General features: G+C 36.4%; 1 protein-coding gene across 1 annotated transcript in view; it reads left to right on the top strand.

Annotated features, from left to right (window-relative positions):
- insyn1 (inhibitory synaptic factor 1) overlaps window positions 1-19991 on the top strand; it is a 63471-nt gene extending 43480 nt beyond the window's left edge. Inside the window, exon 4 of the mRNA XM_028443273.1 lies at window positions 18905-19991. Coding sequence (XP_028299074.1) covers window positions 18905-19723 — 819 coding nt within the window. The 3' untranslated portion in view covers window positions 19724-19991. The remainder of the gene's footprint in view (window positions 1-18904) is intronic.
- The last annotated feature ends 2291 nt before the right edge of the window (window positions 19992-22282 follow it).

Below are 22282 nucleotides of genomic sequence, written 5' to 3'. Positions count from 1 at the left end.
TGAGAGTTCCAGAGAGTCCGATGATATGATGAAGACGGTGAAGGAGGATGTGATGGTCAATGGTGTCAAATGTGGCTGTAAGATCCAACAGGATGAGCAGTGATGGTGAGCCCTGGTCAGAGGCCACCAGGAGATTGTTGGTGACCCTGACCAGGGCTGTCTCTGTGCTGTGGGCTGAGTGAAAACCAGACTGGAACTTTTCAAACAGGTTGAGGAAGTGATTATAATCCAGTAATTGAGCAGCATCAGCTTTCTTTAGAACTTTAGAGAGGAACGGAAGATTTGAAATTGGCCTGTAGCTAGATAGCGTCTCAGGATCCAGGGTGGGTGTTTTTCAAAATAGGTCTAATTAAAGCAGTCTTTAGCATGGGTGGAACAATTCCGGTCTGTAGAGAACTGTTTATGATTTGTGTAATGAAGGGACTGATGGCGGCAGAGTTTGATTTGAGCAGTGCTGTGGGAATAGGATCCAGCGAACAGGTGGAGGATTTCATCTTTTGGATGATGCGATCCACTTGACTCTGTGAGATGGTTACAAACTCAGAGAAGTGATGTACAGGTCCAGATGCAGCGGCCAGTGAAGTTTGAACAGGCTGGCAGAAGGAGGAGTGGATATCTCCCACTTTGGTTGAGAAAAAATATATGAATTTATTACATTGTTTGTCAGTGTTGTTACTAAGCCTGAGATTGAAGAAGCGTATTTACTGTGGTGAAGAGCTGCTTTGAGTTTCCAGTGTTATTGTTAATGATGTTGGAGTAGAACATGGACCGAGCTGCAGTGAGAGACTTTGAGTAGTTTTTTTTGGTGCTCTGTGAATGCCATTGAATGCCAAAACTACGTAGATTGTGGCATATACTCTGGTGAAGAAGCGGCGAACATTCAACGCCAACGACCTTTAAAGAACATTATATGGCATATTTAACAAGTTTTTGACCAATTTAAACTAACAAGTGCTGGTTGAGTTGATGGATAACTCTTCATGTCAATAAAACTAAATAAATGGCCCACACACCAAAAAGCATAGACCAATTCATTTCTTATAATAATCCAGTCTGTAATTAGATATTTTTTTGTATTATTATCAGTCAGTATTGTCACTGTTACACAATGTAAGATTGCAAACAGGCTTTGGCTTAAAAAAAAACAAACAAAAAAAAAAACAACCTTTTTTTAATATACGCTGCCATAATTTGATGCTTTGAAATGTCTGAATCTGTTTACAGTCAAAATAGAAAATGTGCCAATCATTGTTAGTGTGAATAAATAAATCAGAAAAAATAATGTATTTCCAATGTAGCCGTCATGATTTGTAACCACCACATCCATCCCGTTGGATCTTCATGTATTCATTGTTAGCAAATGTTGCCTGGACCAGTACCGGTCCACAGCCCTTTGGAAGAGGACCCCTGATATATAGGATTTACATTAGCACTTATTTGTTAGTGTAGTTCAGGGATGGGCAACTGCTATCACAGCGGGGCCACGAAATGTGATTGTCTGATCCAAGGGCCACATTATCAACATTCATGCCAGTATTAAGAATAACGACCGATCTGAGCATTATTAAAAAAAAGAAAAAAAGGGTTTTTCATCGTTGTTGTCTTTTTGTGTAGTTTTGACCAAATTTTTTGTCATGTTGTGTGTCTCATTTTTGGAATTTCTGCTAGCATTTTGTGTATTTTCTGAGTCACTGTTTTAGTTATTTCTTGTATGTTATGTTTGCATTTTGTTAATTTTCTGGATTTTAGCAGTATTTTTTTTCATTTTGGGTATTTTTTTTGTCATTTGGTGTAATTGTTAGTGTTGTGTTTCTTTGGTGTCATTTAGAATTTCTTGTTTTCTGAATTTAGGAGTCTTTTTTTTGTGTTTTTGTTGTTGTTTTTGTGTATTTTTGTTGACATTTTGTGATTTTGCTGGTGTTTCGTGTGTTTTTGGAGATATTTTGTGTATTATGTCAGGCTTCATGTTACTCCAAATTTTTTGAATTATAGTTTTTGGTGGATTTGTCTTGAGGGCCGCACAGAATTAATCCGAGGGCCGCCAGTTGCCCATGTCTGGTACAATTGTGTAGTTCATTTTATAATGCTATCTCATCAGACCTCTAACATACAGCTCGAGAATTTTTGGTGACTTAGAATTTCCACTCTGTAAAGAATTCAACCGTCAATCAGGGCAACAACTGTGTTGAACCCAATAACATGGTTTTGCTCTGAAAAGCAAGTATCTATGCGATACTTATGCGAAAAAAAAAAAAAAAAGTGTGGGAAAATAAATTGGGTTCTTTCATGCACCTTTTCCCTGGCATGAGATCAGCGTGACCACACTTTATGCAGACCTAATCCACCTACTATCTCATGGAAACAGGCAGAGGGCAGGTCTCTAGCATGGCCTTACCATCTTTTGCTGGTCATTGCCAGCACTCAACACTGTTCGCCGCAACGAAGGGAAACCTTGTAATGCCGCATTCTGCCAACTCTAAACAGGCTGTCTCTGTGAGCCCTCTATTGCTGGAAACCCAACTTCCCAGCTTGATTCCTTGCTGTTTGTATGGCCCATGGGCCTCCGGGCTGGTGGCAGTAACCCCTAAAAATGTGAGGCTAATTTAATGGCCAAATTTTGGCTAAGTGTTTGATTTCTCAGACCTCAGAGACTGCAGATGCTCACCTCTTAAAGCCCCAAGGGGCTAAACAGAGCCTATTATGCACTGAAGATTGTAATGATGCTTTTGATTAGTTGTCAGTAGGTATTGGGCCTGTACTCATCACAGTGTTGTTTGGCTTTTTTAGGCCTTCATAAAAATAAGCTTCATTTTTTGTGGTTTTTTTTTTTTTTGAGAAAAGATGAAAAAGCAGCAGGCATGTGCCTAATGAAGTCTCAGGCTTATGCCCCTCTCATGACAGGATAATTACACCAAATGCTTCCAGCGAACACTTCAAAGCACACTTCATCCCTTTGCAAACACAACGTTACACATCTCACCAATCAAGATGGCCTGACCTAAATCAGGTCTCTCTGGCTTCTCTCCAATGTCCTCCACCCATCTAGTAACTGAACTCACGGAGTAGACTAAACCAGATTAAAACTGAGTACAAAAACCTTCTTTTTTTCCTTTGGAGTAATAAACCGATTGACTCTAGTATTCCATTGTATCTTAATAGGTGATGTGCAAATTTACAATATCAAACAAGAAATTAAAGCTGATATCTGGAGTTTCTGAGAAATCTGTTCATGTATGATTCTTTTGAAATGCAAAAAAATACATAACTAGTCTTTTACTACAGTCTACTGCCAGTGGTCATTCATATACATTCATGCACATAAGTCCCTCCTTCATCCTACAGACCCCTATACAAATGGAAACGATCACCGACAGCGTCCATCTAATATGCTTTGACTTCATGTTTTCGAGACTGTCAATCAAAGTAAATGCTGAACTGTGCACGGAAACAAGGCCGCGTGTCACAACAGCAAACCTGACCCATAGAGTCATATCAATGTGACTCGATATGACATTGTTATGTTCCGTAATGCACGTGCAGAAAAGTAGAGGCGTGGCTTCTGGTAGATTGTGTTTTTTTTTTTTTTTTTATTATTATTATTATTTATTTTTTACTGCCCTTACAAAAGCTGTGTAATTAGTTTTGTTCAGAGGTGAAAGTAATGGATAACAAGTACTCACAATACTGTAAATGAGTTGCCTTTATGGGTACTTGTTTTTTTTTTTGTATATTTTTAAATCAGTGAATGTACTTTTAGAAGAAGTAATGTCATTTGTTACATTTCTACACCCAACCATTATTGAGTAAAATATGTTTTGTTTTAAAATGATTAACGGACATTGTGAACCTACAAAAAATTAAATGACGACAATCACAGCCGACCAATCAGATTAAACGTAATGCACGGCAGCAAAACAGCATTAAATAGAGGTTATTTTGAATTCATTGGTGTTATTTTATTCTAAAAAAAAATTATTGTACCTTTTATGTTATACAGATGCCTTTGTGGAAAATAAAGTAAGTTCCAATTGTGCAAGATTTTGTCTTTTTTGTCCTTTTTAGGTTTATACATGAGATGTTTACTGTATGCAAGGGAACTGTGGTACGATTTATTACCAAAAATAAATGTGGTGGATAAAAGTAACTAGTAACTTTTACGTTTAGTACATTTAATTCAGCTACTTTTTACTTGTGCTTGAGTATTTTATGTATGACTTACTTGTACAAAAAAGTAACAGTACTTCTACTTGAGTAGGAGATATATATATATATATATATATATATATATATATAGGTCATATCAGTACTCTTTACACCTCTGGTATTGTTAAAGTCTCTTATTGTGAATTTCCTATTATCTATTGCTTTTCTTGCACCAGCAACACAGTCAATAGTCAACCACCAGTTTATTTTGATACAATTTGGAACATTACACAGAAAAACCTAAAAGCAAGAAGACTTTTAACAAGCTGAAACAGCCATAGACTGCATGAAAACAGGAACGGTAACAGAAAACTGCTGGTAGAAATCATGTAATGATAGCAGCTGAAATAGATCCTAAATGGTCTGTGTGCAGCAGGCTGGTCCATATGAAAGAATCCGCTCTGTGTACCCCGCGCATCACTCCTTAATTGAACTCACCTGAATCTGATGCTCATTAGCAGGGCTTCTACAGGCCTGAGAATCACACTTTGATTTCATTCAGGTGTGCCGCTAGAACAGGGATGGGCAACCCTATCACAGCCACACCAATGTGATTGTATCTGATCCGAGGGCCATATTATCAACATTTATGTCAGTATTTAGAATAATGACCAATCAGATCATTAATACAGGGGGGGAAAGGTTCCATCTTTTTTTGTCTGTCTGTTTAGACGTTTTCTCAGTTTGAAGCCATTTTGTGCGTTTTTGGAGTCATTCTGTATGTTGTTATTTTTTTGTGTTCTTGTTGTAATTATGTGTATTTTTCTGTCATTTTCACAATCATACTTTATTTATCCAAGGGTGAAATTACTTGTGTTACAGAGGCTCAAAATATATTACAAATAAAAAGGATAAGAAAGAAAGAAAGAAAGAAAGAAAGAAAGAAAGAAAGAAAGAAAGAAAGAAAGAAAGAAATACACAATTAAGTAAAAAAAAAAACTGTTAATAAAATAAGGATTAAATACAAGTTCACACATTACAGTAAAAAAAAAAAATACAAATATACAAATGTACAAATATAACACAGATATACAAAAATCTGTGAGTCATTATGTGTTTTTGTTTTTTTTGTGTTCTTGTTGTAATTATGTGTATTTTTCAGTCAGAGTTGTTGGGGTCACTTTCTGTATTTTTGTTGTTGTTTTCTGTATGTTCCTGTCATTTTGTGAAATTTTGTTGACAGTTTGTGTGTTTTAAGAGTCATTTTGTGTATTTTTGGAAATCTTTGTGCTTTTGTGTATTTTGTGCATTTTGCTGTCAATTTGTGTGTTTTGATAGTTATTTGGTGTATTATGTTGGGCTTTATATTTCTTTTAACTTCTTGAAATACAATTTTTAGGATTTATTTTGGGGTCACACAAAATTAGACTGCCAGTTGCCCATGCCTGATCTAGAATATTCAGATATAACATCTCCTTCTCATTTAATAGTTTGTGTTTGAAAGTAATGGTGATTTTGAAGTATTGCTGTTTTCACTTGTTAGTTAATTGCTGGTAGATTTACAGTTTTTTTTGGACCAAGAACTTGGGTCTGCCCTTGGGATGTTCCATCACAGAAAAAAAAAATATAGCTTTGGATCGCATTTAAACTTTTATCATTGTAATCTGAGCATCTTTGCTTTCTCCTTTTCTGTGTAGAGTTAAAATGAAGACGAGAATGAATTGAGAAGAAAGAGCTACAAAGCTGCAGGAGCTAGCTTCATTAAAGCAATATTTGTGAATAATTTCCTTAAAAAGTCAGCATGGCAGGCCATTTTGATAATTGCTGAGACTTCCCCACTAACAATAACTGCTTCCAGTGCTACTAGTACGACAAAAAGACTGGCTGGAGATCCATGAAAAAGTGTCATTTGGAGCTATTCCGAGAAATCAATAAGAAGAAAAACTTATACTAAACACTATATGCTTCATAATTAAGGAACAGCACTTTAATTCCCATAGTGTTCTCTAAATACGACTCGTGTAATAGTGGTTGGCGTAGAAGCAGATGCTTGGAGAGAGAGAGCATGTAAACAGCATAATAAAGTGTGTACTTCAAATGAACTCATACAGGGAGGAGGTTTTAGGCAGACTAACATTAGAATAATTTTTTTATTTGTTTGGTTTTTTTCATACGTACCGGTACAAATAAAATCCATAACTGCTGCATCATTTATCATCTGCTTTGGCTTGGTCTTAGATAATGTTATATCATTGTCCAAGTTGTGTTATTTCTTATTGAGCTTGGTATCATAACATTTTTCAGCTGTAATTTTACCCCTTGCCATGACGACTTCAGCAAGTTTCCCTTCTTAAAAGTGATAACTTAAGAACCCGATTTTTACAGCACAGAAACTGACACATACGTGAAAAAAGAAGTTTTAATTGCTAGATTGCACTTAGATTTTTACCCACATGCACACCTTGTCGCAGTAAGTGTGTTCCTTGTTGCAGTGCTTCTACATTCGAAGTTTCTAAATATCAGTGTAAATAATTGAAAAGTGTAATCTGATAGCTTAGAGGAAATGGCTGATCCGCTGACTGCGTACAGATTGATCTGGAACAGGGTGGTTGGAGGAGGTAATTTTGGAGAGCAAATGACAGGGTGAGGAGATGTAGCTGCTTGGTGATGGGCAACTACTTCAGTGGACTTTCCTAAACTCTCTGAAATGTTTTAAGGGTGTGCAACTAGACTAGCAGCTAAAGGCAACTAAATAGAGTGTTACATGAAAGTAAAGCATCATTTCTGATTAGTTTACACCATTTTACAAACATAAATTAACCAAAATACATGGATGAAAACAGAAGAGAATCAGGCCCCGTTTACACAACAACATTTTCAAGTGAAAATGCAAATGTTTTGTTGCTTTACGGCTGTTTCCATGGTAACGGCATTTTAAAAATGGGCTCCAGAGTGGAGGTTTTTGAAAACAGGTAAACAATATTTCCTGTGTCATGGTCATGTGCACTGCGGCAACAGACCCTCAGAGTAAGGAACACTGTTCATGTCCATCACTCTTTGGAATTTAACTGAACTTCCCCAACAAAGTGTTTATTTACTTCACTATCACTTGGATAAGAGGAGCATCAGATTCTGAAGACAATCACAGTGCTGCACTCCTACTTAAAATACAGTATTTGACTGAACCCGGGGTCGGGCGTAATTTCTTTCTAACACTTTTTAACACAGGCTCTGGTTGGACTCGGTTCGGGCGCTGCACGGTAAATGAACCGTCAGCGGATGTGTTTCGATTAGCGCGAGAAAGACGCACAAATGAATGCTGAGGAGATAAATGGATGGCTGTCCTCTGGTACAGGAATTAATGATGTTAAAAAAAAATGCATAAACGACTTGTTCTTGACTCATTGTGGAGCTGTCACATATGTAGAGCGCAGCTCTCTCAGCTGTGTGTGTTACATGCGTACAGATTTGAATAGTGTTGCAGCAATGATTTCAGGCTTAAAGAGAAATCGGCTTTAATAGGATTTGGACGGATTCGGGCCATCTCGGGCCCGGTCAGGTATAACTTGGTAGGTCCGATTTAAGCTCTACTCTTATTTGTGTTCAGAGGAAGTCTCTCTGTGCATTCACTTAATTTGATTCATTGCAAAATCACACCATCTTCTATTGGGCTGGCATGTATACTACATTGTTTATTATGTTACCCACGGTCTCAAGTAAGCAGAGATCGTTTTGAAAACATTGCCATGTGAAAGCAAAACATTTTTGAAACAAAAATGGAAACAGAAGCAAAACGTGGTTGTGTAAACAGGGCCTAAGTTCAGACTAACAAAATTAACATTGCCCACCAGGGGTAGGGCGAAATGCTGAGTTTACAAGACAATTCAATACACGGTTCACGTGAATGATACGACATGAAGACACAAAGTCAATATTTTATTTGTATTATTATTATTATTATTATTATTATTATTATTATTATTATTACTCAGTGCTACTGCAAGACTGACAATTTTTGTCAGTCTGAAACAAGAACCACACAGTTAATATATGGTCATCATGACATCCTTTCAAATAAACCCACCAACATGGTCTTAGTAGGTTTAAATACTGCTTCACTTAATTCGTTTTTGTATTAAAGTAACATCTTTAAATGTTTATTTTTACTGAAACATTGAGGTCACAGATTTGGTGTATAGGTTGTAATAATATGTTTTTAAAAAAAACAATCAATTGCAATTATTAAAAGTTGTTAGTGGTGCATAATGAAACTTAACTATATTACTTTTACTTTTTAAGTTACTGCCAATTTTACTTCATTATCCTACCCTCCAATTATAGTGAAACCGTGATCATTTAAGTACATCAAACTGGTAACACTTTGGACTATTCAGTACATTTGAAGTAGCTCGCAGTTTCAGAGAGGTTGGTGAGTCTGGTCTACATGATAGAGTGTTAATGGTCTATACACACACACACTGTGCTGCATCTAGTCGACTAGAAAAAAAACAAAAACAACATGGGAGGGTAGAGAGAGTTAACATGTTAGAATCTGAAAGGAAAAAACAATGCCACCATTTGTAAAAAAAAAAAACTGGAATTAACTGCCTACAAAAACAGTTTCCTTTACATACAGTAAAAACAAAGAACACACAATCTTTATTCATATTTAGACAGTGATTTTTTGCAAATAAGATGTTGTAAGTGTATTGCGAGTGGTCACTTGAGACAAATTCTTATACCAGGTGTGAAATAACATACCGAGAGCTGTTCACTGTTGATGTTGGGGTTCTAGGAGAAGGACCCTTGTATTAATAGGGGATACAGTACTGGATCTCTTACCTGGATCACTGCTTCGCATGGGAAGACTCTAGAAGATTTTTGACATTACTAAAATGATCAGAATTGGATTATCTTGCCTGTTTTTATCCTCACTTTAGCTTTCTGTCACAGACGAGACTCCAAGGGCTTTGTTTTACCCTGACCCTCAATTACCCAACCCAATCATCTCAGACAGGTGTTGAAGTAGTGTAATAAAAGCCCTGCCAATGCTGCCGAGCCAGCTTCTGTTAAAGCACATCTGAGAGCTCTAAAAAGATTGAACTCCATGTTGATCATCTGCAATGACTTCAGTTGACTTGTGACTGCACCAATACAGCACCAATCACAGCACTATACACCGTGAAATAAATGCTTTTACTTTATCTTCTACATCCCTCTTGTGATATAGCAAATGTTTGTTTTAATAATACACACAGGCCTCGTTCACATTGACAAAAACCTTGAAATTAAAAAAGTATGATTGTTTTATATGTTAAGGTTTTGTTTTGGTTTTTTTTCACAAAATTCTATCTCCCGACATGTTTCGACTGTCAACTGCCAGTCTTCCTCAGAGGTGATTGCTTTGATATATCCCTACAAGTTCTATCATAAGGAAAACATCAAAGCATCTTCTGATGGCTTTCCTGTTTTCCTACCTGAGAGAACTCTCAGGTAGTATCCTTTGATGTATCAAAGGATACATCAAAGCAATCACCTCTGGAGAAAGACTGGCCATTGACAGTCATAACATGTCAGGAGATAAAAATTTCCTGAAAAAAACTTGTCTGAATAAACAAAACCTATATAAGATATATTTCAAATAAGAAAAAATAAACTTCCACAGGAAAGTATTTACACTCGAAAGAGCGAAAATAGTGTTTTTAGTTACAATGAAAAGCATCATAAACTTTGTCGTTTGATGGTGCATTAACATCCATGGGATAAACAGCTTCACTACAAGAAAACATTTTATCCTTGACTTGAAATGTAAAGAAAAAACAAAAATATTGTATATGTATTTTTGTTTTTGCTCGTCCATACCAAAACAAATACCATACCGGGTTTAGCATATTGTGGGTTTTTGTCCTGATGCTCTTGCCTGTTTTCAACTTTATATTTCAACTTTGTTGTTCTTTATACACGTTGATCAAAGTGGTAATGATGCTCCTCGTGTACTCATGCCCTCCAAATCATCTCATCACAAACCTTCTGATTGAGGGCTGATTGCATCTCCTCATGTCTCATTAAGCGTCTTCTGTATGGTGACCTCAAAAATTATATCAGGTCTATGATGCTCGGAGTATAAAACATGAGCAGGGAGAGTTAAAAGCAGTGATGGTCTAAATGTTAGATAGGTGGAATAATGCTTGGGTGGTTCAAATCCCTGGATAGGCAGAAGAACTGGCTGATAAAAGTATATAAAGTAAAAAGAAGCAAGCGACTTCATAACATATCACCAATGTCCCACGTCCAATCTACAATATGTTTGATAAGGTTGAAATATGATACATAGCACAGTACATATACACACATATATAGCTAATCTTCTCTGGCCCCCACCAAAACCATTCATTCTTTCTCTACCTCCACATTTACTTGCACTCCAAATGCTTCCAAAGACAGTTGATTTGCCTGCTTTCAATTCCAAACCAAGTTCTCCAGCTCTTTAATTAGATTTATTTTGATTCTTTTGTTCAAAGTGCTTTACACCGAGGCTCAGAGATGATCATTTTCCAAAGGGACGTGTTTAATTTTGACACCCTGGGATTTATGGTCAAATCAATGTGTTAGTTGTCAAATTAGTGTCTTTTGTAACTTACACTCTTTTTTATTACTATTGTAGAGCTTCCATTCCCAGCACACTTGTTCATTTAGCTAAAGATCCCTTTTTTGGATTTCTGCGATGGACTGGTACCATGTCCAGGGTGTACCCCCACCTAGTGCCCAATGAGAGCTGGAGATCACCAGCAGACCCCCGCGAGCCGGAAGAAGGCGCAGAAAATGGACAGATGGAAATATCTACACACAGAGGTGTAAAGAGTACTGATATATCCTACTCAAGTAGAAGAACAGTTGAATGAAATTGGACCCAGTACAAGTAAAATGTAGCTCAATTAAATACTACACAAAGTAAAAGTTACTAGTTACTTTCAATTTATTTTTCACAAAGGCATCTGTACAAAATAAAAGGTTTTTCAAAATTGTACAACATTTGTACAATGATTTTTAAAATGAAACACCAACTCATAATTAAAAAAAAATTCTCAGGCTCTAAGACTAAGTATAGCTACATTTATGAACATTTACTGATGTTTTGGCGTCGTGCGTTACGTTTATTCTGATTGGTCGGCTATGATGTGATGCATTTGATTGTTGTCTGGTCATTTCATTTTTTGTAGTTTCACAATGTCTGTTGATCAGTAACGGTTGGGTGTAGAAATGTAGCAAATTACTTATTTTAAAACATACTTCAGTACAAGTAAAATTACTGATTTAGAAACCTACTCAACAAAGTATAAGTACCCATAATAGCAACACAATTCCAGTAACGTGAGTTCTTGTGGATATGATGGAGCTGACAGTGATCCTAAATTGTTTAAAAATGCTCCACTTAGTATGCATGAGTATGCATATTGAGTATCGTTGGTGTGCAGCAGTAAATATTTTTTTTTTCTTACCCTGCAGGTTAAACACACTCAGTGGCCTGTCTCAGTGGAGCTTACTAAAAATCTATTTTTGGAAACTTTGGTGTTTAAATAATCAAGCAAAGGAAGAAGAAAAAAATTGTCATTTAACTGTAATTGTTTATGTCTGTATTCAATTTTCTGCTTTTTAATTGTTAGTCCCAATATTTGCACTATAAATGGTGAAATTGGTGAATTACTAAAATTTTGAACATGTTTTTTTCATATTTGTTTTGTTACTTATTGGCATGCTGACTACATTTGTGAAATAAATTAATGTGCTAATTCATTCCAACTGCCTTCATGCTTGTGTGTGTCCGTATTTCCATTTCACACAGGCTCAATGTATACTATACTGATGGAGACACGATTGTAACATATTCAGAATGTAATCAAGCCTCTTATTTAAATTAGCAACCTTCTGGCAGCCTGCTGTTTTTAATTAATGAATTTATTTATTTTAAAGAGTATTTTTTTATGAGTTACACAATAACACATCTGGCTAATCTGCAGAGCTCATTTAAAATCTATCCTGGATGCAGTGCACAGATGTATAAATCTGATTTGAAGGCGAAGGAAGCTTATAAAACAAATAATCTGTAGCTGTAGATACAATTTAAACTACCGATTGATTGTTTATTTAGGAGCAAACATTAATCACTTCATGTATTGGCTCTTGATACTGTGACAGTATGTGAGGTGGTTTGCTTTGATTTATGAGCATATGACCTCACCTTTTATGTTTGGACATGGACATGCTATAATTACGGCATAAATGACCTGGACTTCAAACTAACATGACTGAACCTATTTTAATGCAAGAGCCCCTTACGTTGTAATCTGTACACATCATTAATTACACATACAATAGAGCTTCTGGTGACACAACAACACCAAGCACTGTCACTTAGAGGTGATAGAAAGAAGTGTATTCATGTTTATACAAATTAAAGTTAAAATTATCTACTCCAATACTTGTATGTAGTACCCCCTTTGACTGACTGCAACATTTCGCTTAAAAAACTATTTAACAACTATAGAGCAATATGATAAGATGAATGAGTGATAACACACATTTCAAAGAATCTTATTTAGTTAATAATTGGAAAGAAACAGTATTTAGTGCAGTGGTTAGTGTTTACCAACCTTTTTCAGGTTGTGACTAAGAATGTGCGATATATCGCTCACAATATATTGTCAAAAACATTCTCACCGGTAAGAATATGTAATCCCACGATAGAAACGATAAATACCAATATTGGAAATTAGCAAGGGCCACTTGTTCCTCAATTTAGCCAAGAATGTCCCTAAAAACCTTGTTCCAGGAGCCAAAATTGCCCACAAGTTTGTTGACAACAACCTCGTATTCTCTGGAGCGGAGCGCTGTTCATGGTAGCTCCGCCGCAAAGCCGCCTCGGTGTGCACCCCCCCCAAGCCCTCACACACACACACACACACAGAGACAGAGGTGCTCGTCACGGCTACCTGAAGCTGCCGTGCTGCGATACACCATGGACCGCTACTTGGTTAAAACCAGATAAACATCCAACAAAGTGAACCAATTCAAATTCCTCCGTCATGTCCACCCAAAGTTCCACAAACACGTGGACAGAGATGAACCTGCAGAAACGATTATGAACTGGAAACTCAACTAAAGCTAACTATGCTAAGCTAACCTACCGACACACAGCTAATGCTAACCACTCCATATAAGGAATAATAGACCAAGTAAGAAGAACACGTCTTACCGTCATAAAACCACAGAGAGCCATCGATTTGTTTATGGTCAAATTGAACTTTTGTATGAAAGGTTGTGTGAAATAAATGTTAGCATAAATAATCATGTCACTATTCATCCGTCCCACAATTCTTTTATATTATATTTCACGTGTTGACGGACAAAGCTGGTCCCATTAAACTAATGTAACTATTATGATTATTACACCAGAATATCCTGAATGATTAAATCATCAGCTTGATCTGGTTTAATCATAGGAAATCAGAAAGTTATTTATTAACCATAACTTTATGTAACTCATTATAAGTTAAATGAAACAAGATTCACCAGCGGTAAAAACACTAATAGAGTTATTTTTGCTTTTGATGTGCTTTTTTTAGAAAATGATTTCATTTTAAGTGAGGAAATAAATGAATTACATACAATAACACTAATAGAGTGACCCACATGCACTAATATATTCCATAAAATATCAGCTCATGAGCTTTTTGATTCAGCAGCTATTTTAATGTGTCTAGTGTTGATGTATTTAAATGTACTTGTGTTTGTAAGGAACCTGTTTATACTTTAGGTTAGGAATTATTTTATTTACGTATTTATTTACAGTTTTTATTTATCGTGACATTTATTGTTATCGTGAGAAATACCACAAATTATCAGGATATTTTTTTAGTCAATATCGCCCATCCCTAGTTGTGACCCCATTTTAATATCAAGGATTTCTTCTCCAAAGACATTTTTTTCTAGAATTAGTTTTTGATCATGTTTGAGCTCAGATTTATTTTGTTTTATTGCATTTTAGCTGAACTAGGGTCACAAAGTGAAAGTACAGAAATGCAGTTGTTTAAGATTGTGTTTTAATTATTTTTAAAAAAAATTCAAAAATCTATTTTCAGGTGACCCCATGTGGGGTCCTGACCCCAAGGTTGAAAAACACTGATTAAGTGGCTCATGAATAGATTTATTTTGATAGTTTTTACCATTTCTGGTCATCTCACGCCTGGGGTGGGACCAAGACTGACACTTTATTTGTGAATCTCTCTCTTTCTCTCTCTCTCGCTCTCTCTCACCCCCTGTAGTGCCATCGCGTACCTTTAGGGATACACGTACCCCCATTTGAGAAACACTGCTCTAATGCAACTCGTCTAAACTTTTATTCATTTATGTGTTCCTTTCATGAAATTGCAAACACACAGATTACCACATCAAATAATATCATAGTCCAAATGAAACATTTCCATGATTGGGAAAGAGCAGCAAGAAGAATAAATCTATTATATGTCTGCCCCTTAACTTAATACCCAATAAACAATTTTCTCACTATTCTCTAATAACCTCAAAATGACAAATACAATTTTATGAATCACACCCCGAGTTGACTTTCTGAAGCATATTGGCAATTGGTTTTTTTTGCCCTATACATTTTTTTTAAATTGACAATATTTGTACAAACCTTCAAATCATGATATTTGTACTCAATGATACACTATTCGTAACATTTCTTCCATTTGTATTGTTTACAAGCTATATGAATGCTGAGTGTTTTGTTCCACAACACAGTAGGTGGCTGGTGAGAGCATGTCATGCTGATTGAAAGAGTCAAAAATGTCAAGTATGGAATTTTTGAATTTTAGGTGTCAGCAAACCATCTCGTTTCAATTCAAGTGCCCTCTATTAACGACACACTCAGCACACTGCCTGCTGATGACTGAAGCGTTGAGGTTCATTTTGATCTCACAATAAATCAAACAATTTTCCTACGATACATACTCAGAGCAGAGGTACATTGTCTGAAATGGGTTTTTATAATGGTACTAAAACATCAAAGTCACAGCATAAAAAGCATGCCAGTCTGCATACTGTAAAGCCTGGAATGGTTTGTCTTGTATATTCCAGTAGCTACAAGGCAAACAAAAGAAGAAAAAAAAAAAGTTTTTATAGCCTTAAATACGGAGATTGTTCTAGTTTTGGTTTATGTCACTGTTATCTCAAAATCTTTTTCTTGAAACCTTGTTTTAATAAAGTATTAAGTGAATTCACCTGTACATGGGAGACTTTACTGGAATTAAAAAAAACAATTTCAAACCCATAAAAAAAAAGCAATACAATTTTTGGAGATTAAAATTATGTAACAAAATAGAAAGTCAAAAAGTGAAATGCATTGTGGTTCAGTGTTCATATAAGAGTGGTGCTTGTTTCCTTTAGTTTCTCTATAAGCTTTCTCAGAGTGCAACACTTTCCTTCATGACTTTTTCTACACTGACTATAGGTGTTATTTAGTGATGCACGATATTGGATTTTTGGCAGATATCCAATATGCTGATATTTTACAGCTTGTACTTGAATCACCTGGGGGGAGACCAGAAGTAATCTAATCACTTAATCCAACAAACATCAAAAACTTGTACTTTTTTAAAACTCTCTGAATTTAGAGATTTATAGCAAAGGTCACTAACATAGCATTTGGTGCAAAAAGACTTTTTTATATTCTATATTTGTAACAAAAAATGCAATAAACACAAACTATAATCGGGGTTGGGGTCAATTACAATTAAAATTAAATTATGATTATGGCAACTAGTATTTTTTTCCAATTACAAATACATTAGAATAATATTTTTTCTCCTGAAAGTGAATTGCAATTACATTCTCAATTACTAAAGTTCAATTACAATTTTACTAACTTTTATTCATGTAGAGTTGTTGTTTTAGCATCTTTACATTTTAGTAGACTGATTATAATATCTCATGTAAAAGTACAACTGGGGACAACAGTTGGAATATAGCAATATCCATAAACTCTTTGTAAACATCAGTTTCATTCACAGTATTGTTACTCTGTAAAACTGTACCATCCCTATTAAAAAAAACCTATTATATCCTAACTTTAACCCACTAACCCTTCAAACCCTTAACACCAGTATGAGTGTGAAGATTCACAGCAGGTAGTGGGAAAACTTAATGTAATGCATATTTTAATATTAAATATATGTTGAAGCCACATAACTGTTTTGTGTTTAATTCAATTATAATTGACAATTGTTATATAATTCCCATGTTAATTACAATTACAAAGTCAATTATCTGAACTCAATTACAACTCAATTAGGATTACAATGGCTATAATTTTTTTCAATAGGATTATAATTAGGCTATGCCATGATTGTAACTAATTGTCATTTACATGATTACAATTGTAGTTGATTGCTACTGATATGTGCGTATGCTCAGTGTTCAAACAAGAACAAGACGCGTTAGACTACAATGGCGGACAGAAGAGACAGCATGGAGAGACTTAAAGGATGATTTGAGGTTCTGCGTAAAATCCCCGGCCGTAGACGCAGACCCCCTCCCCCGTAACCTTAAGTGCGTCCCTCAAAAATCCTGACTAGTCAGCTAGGGCTGTGATTGGTTTCAAAGTGTGGAGACAATGTAAGAAGCCATATGATTGGCTGAAAGCAAACACACCTAATTGGCTGATGAATCTGTCAATCAGTTTTTATCAGCCAATGGTGACGTTCGTTGACCCGTGATGTCAGGGCATTCTCAAAATTCACCGCACAGATTTCTCTCACAAATACGCAAAGGTTTCACAGCAGAAGCAGTTTTGTAAATGCACATTCAGCAATTCACATTATCCGTACATTTATATTACAAGCGTGCCTCAAAATAATATTTGTGAAGTGGAGCGTGTGCATTTCAAAATTTATATTACAAGTTTGTATAAAATAGATATTTGCAAAACAGATTGTGTGCATTTGTGAAAAATCCTACAAGAGTTCATTCATTATGATACTGTTCTGATTCCATATAGATGCCAGTACACTAGTTACTTAAGTAATGTGTTACTCTAAAATAACCACTTTTATTTTAGTAACGAGGCATTTTACTATTTCCAAACCAGTGATCAGATTACAGTTACTTATCCAAGTCACTGTGCATCACTATTTACGCTATTTGACTCACGTATGCGACAAGTCACGTGTTACATACCTGACAGTCAAAGCTACAGACAAAATATGTCAGGTCAAAAAAGACTCTTTATGTTTTACGTTAAAAAAAAAGTATTCATGCTAAGTGAAGTCAAGAAAGTCTTTAATTTATTTTTATGAAAACATGTTTAAGTTTGTCAGGAGATACTGTACATGGTTGAACACCAGCCACTTTGTGCAGCGTCAGACTGCTCTGCACCTTCATTCATACTTCTGTACTACTGTAATATCCCATAGGGTATTACTTTAGTTTAGGGAACAGCTATTAACCATTAATTAGTTGCTTATTAGCATTAGTAACATATTGGCTGTACCTACCAGGGTTAAATATATATATATATATTTGTTTTCATATTCACATCTGCACTCCCACTGTTAATAATCGTTGTGTTCTTGTCCCGTCTTTGTAATCTATATATTCTACATTGTCGTGTTTTTGTGGTTGTACATGTGTTTGGCAGAGAGAACAATCATTTTGATTCTCTACATATCTTGTACATACAGTATAATTGACAATAAAGCTGACTTTTGACTCATTGTTAAAAAAGCACTTCCATTAAAGTGAGTATTGTCATAAGTGGTTGTCATTTTATGTTGAGGTGGAAGGTGATGTTGTCGGCAGCTGGTAGATGTAACTACTAAAGTGTTTTGTAATCAGTAATCAAATGAGTCAAGGTAACCGTGGCCAGGTTAACAGGAGCATTTGAGTGAACATGTGTGTGGTTTTAAATATTATAAGTAATGTGATTTTAATATTTAAACTATTACAATTATTAAATATGTATATCATATTAAAATACAATAATAATATTGATACAGTAACACTTAAAAACCGAGTTAGATTGAAATGTGTTTTAAAAATGTAAATACAATCGAGTATTTGGAAAATAAGGTTTGCAAAATATGCCAGGGAAAAATGTAGCATTTCCATTTCATCATGGCAGAACCAACACTCTGTGATAGTGTGATGGTCAGCAGTTTGTTCATCTCAGACCATCTCACAGTTCAAATAATTAAAGTAAATAAAGAAAATGGAGACATCACCCAGGTTAAAGAATCAAATCTTTGCACCGAATCAGAAGAACACAAATGCTTTGTCTGCATTATTTTTTAGTATAATGTGCATAACATGTTAGTAAGGCCACAATATTGTTCATTCTATTAATGCCATTTATTGTCAATGGATGAAAAAGACGTTGGATGAGCATGTACAATGTCTGAAGTAGGCATAATATTGACTCAGCATGTTGTAAATAGAATCATCAATGTTACCTCTAGGGGTACACGTACCCCTGGTTGGGAACCATTGTCTTAACATATCTACATCTATGACAGAAAATCAAATCAAACTTTATTTAGCAACCTATTGAGGGCAGGAAGAGAAAGTTCAGTCAGGTGTATGAAAAGATTGGTTGGGTAAAGGTCCGAACCAACAACTGACCCCCAAGAACGATAAAATTAACAGTAAAAAAAAATCTAATTTTTTCTTTTTTCTCTCCTCTCATTTGTTTAATCGTTTGATCCAGGTGGTGGGTCAGATCGATCAACTAACCTCTGACTTTGACTTTGACCTGGATCCTGATGACTGGACAGTGGCCACAGCCAGCAGCACATCCAGCAGTGAGCGAGGACTGGGAGAGGCCTACAGACTGGACTTCCTCAATACAGATGTGCTTTCTGACAGCTGGGAGTTCTGCAGTTACCTAGAAGCCACTGGTGCGGCTGCTCGCAGATATTGCGAGCATGCAGGGGATCCACAGCTGGAGCTGGGCCGCGATACGATCCCCACCCAGACACAGACCCCCACCCCACCCCCCACCACTGCCTCAGCACACTCCCAGATGAACGGGGGTCTGCCCATCCCTAATGGCCCGCGCATTATTACTCCGGATTCATCTAGTGAAGAGGCCAGCAGCTCCACACACAGCCACAAGACTTCTCGCACGTCTGGCACAAGAGAACGAGTTCGCTTCAGTGACAAAATACTGTACCACGCGCTGTGCTGCGACGATGACGAGGAGGAGGAGCAAGAGGACTTACAAGAGGACAAGAGTGGTTGTGCTACACCAGATAGTGAATCTGAGCCCTGCCTCCTGACCAGCTCTGTTGCCCCCAAACGTTCCTCCTCTGAGCACTCACTCTATCATAACTGTCTGGATCCTTGTTACATATCTTCGCCTGTGAAAGGGACAATAGGGGCTCACACACTCCCCAGGAAAGGTCTCCTAAACCCCAGCTGCCGCAAAAAACTGTTACGAAATAGCAGCACACAAACTGTCTCTGACAAGAGCACCCAAACGGTACTGCCCTACGTTCCAACCAAACAGAAATCAAAGGACCACTGAAAAAGCCTGAAGTTTCTTGCAAATCCCATGAAATGGACTGTGCATTATTTAATATTAATTACATAGCTCATAGATTAATACACAAATTAATTACTAAATAAATAAATGATATATGGGAAACCTTATGACTCTCGAAAGTCATTGTGAGGTTGGGGGGGGGATGAAGCGACTGAGCATACAGGGGATGTATTATGCACCTTAGAAAATAAGAACAGAAATCAGAAGAAAATGCCTTTTTAGACAATGAACTTGAACATTTATGAAAGAGAAAGCCCTAGACCGCATTCACAAGTTTGTAACAATAAACAAAAGGATGGAAAATGTTTTATTCTATATAGTCTAGGTCCATAATGCAGCTCATTCTGGATGAACATTATCTTTTTCCATGTTCCAATTGTTTCAAATATTAAGATGGTTGTAGTTTTTCGTGAGGAAAAGGTGCTAAGAGGTACGCATCAAGCCGGAGCCTCTGATTAAAGTCCGAGCAAAGATTTACAAAACAAAACATCCTTTATTTTCAAAGGACATCTCATATAATATAATTTCTCCTGGGCCTGCTGCAGACACTGAGACACACAATGAAATACATAGACAAAATAAGCCTATAAAGTAATTTCAGAAAGTGTTTGCCAAAGTGACATTTCTAAATTCTAGCCTTCTTCGTGTTTGCTGCTGACGTTATTAGCTTTCGGATGTGAGCTAAAAAGCAATCTCAAAAAAAAAAAAGTGCTAAAAGGTTCTGTCTCTTCATTCAGTCGCCCAGTGGGGAATTCAACACAGCAGAGCAGCGCTTTATTCACCGCACTGCTGCCAATAGCCATTCCTGATCAATATGTTAGAGGGAGGTTGTAGAAAGAGGTCTCTCTGCTGAGCGTGCATGCCATTCTCCTGAGATCTGGGAACAAAAACTCAGTCAGATCTATTTACTTACACTGAGCAGAACAAAAATTAGAACTACAGAATTGACATTTTAAAAAAAAACTGCTTCCAAGTGTGAATGCTGATGTTGAGAGGAAAGTGTTCCCATTCAATGATTTTTATTTTTTTGAGTTTTTTTTTCTCTTTGAAGCAATAATTTCCCCTGCCGAACAGCTTTGTTAGCCTGGTCTCTTACCCTTAAGGGGGTTGATTAGAGAAAGTAAAATGTTGCTGATCCTAAAAAGAAAAATGTTTGCTGACTTCATTGAAGCTGACCTTTGAGGCTTTGAGCACACAATGCGGAATCAACCATGAATAGAAACAGTTGCAATTTTTCCACCATACACAAATAAAGCACACTTTATACATTATGAGGTAAGATGATGGTATTAAAGTGTGGTGAGTGTCCAAAACCTTGTTGTTACCATGGTACAGTTTCAGTACAGATATTTTGTAGGAGCTGCTGGGTCGGTATGCATGTACAGGATGGTCCTACGTATGTTTCACTACACACACTGGAAGACATGGCTCTCAGAATGCAAGGTAAGGGCCGTGTGTTGGGCAAACTGTTCCAGCATCATCAGAATCACAGCTGCTGCAACGGGACCTTTAATCATTTTCATGGCTGCATAAATGCCCCATCACACCCTTAAACGTACTTCTATAGCACCACAGTTTTTATCTCGTTCCATTACCATTAAAAACAGTGTGCTTATCTACCTAAATGATCATAGAGCTTGGGACCAACACGCTGCCATCCAGGATGTCTAATTATAGCCAAGAACCATTGGAACACAACAAGGAACACTCAAAATTGGAATGAGAATCTGTCAAATTGTTTGATTTGCATTCAGTGTTGTAAGTTGGCATTTTGCTTAAGAAATAATTATTTTTAGGGCAGTGTCTGGCAACATATGCAATACAGCAGTGATTCCCAACATGCGTGTACAGAAGAACGGAGTAGGAAACATTTGATCAAGTCATGTGACAATTAAATAGACACACAGTCAAGCAGACTGAAATATGACACACAACTCAAATAGCGACATTTGACAACCTTTGCTATAGCAACGGTTACCACCATGGTGCCCACGGGCACCAGGTAGCCCACATGGAGCATGTGAGGGGCCCTCAGGAGCTCTCGTCACCAATGAGTTCCATCTAAAATCTGATTTATTTACCAGGAGTCAAACTCACAAAGATAAATACAAATGAGTAATAACTTTAGTTATTACTGAAGTTAAATACTGCTGCACATGATAAGGATTTAATATTAGGATTTTAGGTGTTGCAGATATGGTGTGTGGGTTGTGGTATGTTACATACAGTATAATAAAAGACATTTCTTAAAACGCAAGGTGGATTTTCATAAAAAAAATGACATAACAGTTACATTCTACAAATGCTAAATGTTATAAGATTAGTTAAAAGTTGTAACTAGTAAAATAGGAAAATGATAAATTTCTATGAAATGGAATGAAAATTAAACTGCAACAGAAGTGGTGCATGTTGAAACTTAAACATGTCCGACTTTTTTTAAGTGACTGCTAGTCTTTCATATTATCTGTTATCCTCTAATTAAAGTGAAACCGTAAACATTTAGTATTTAAGAAGCACTTTTCTAACTGGTAGCCCTTCAGT

Source organism: Gouania willdenowi, chromosome 3, assembly GCF_900634775.1.
Source record: "Gouania willdenowi chromosome 3, fGouWil2.1, whole genome shotgun sequence".
NCBI classification, from domain to species: Eukaryota; Metazoa; Chordata; class Actinopteri; order Blenniiformes; family Gobiesocidae; genus Gouania; species Gouania willdenowi.
This window is presented reverse-complemented; position numbering and strand designations above follow the sequence as displayed.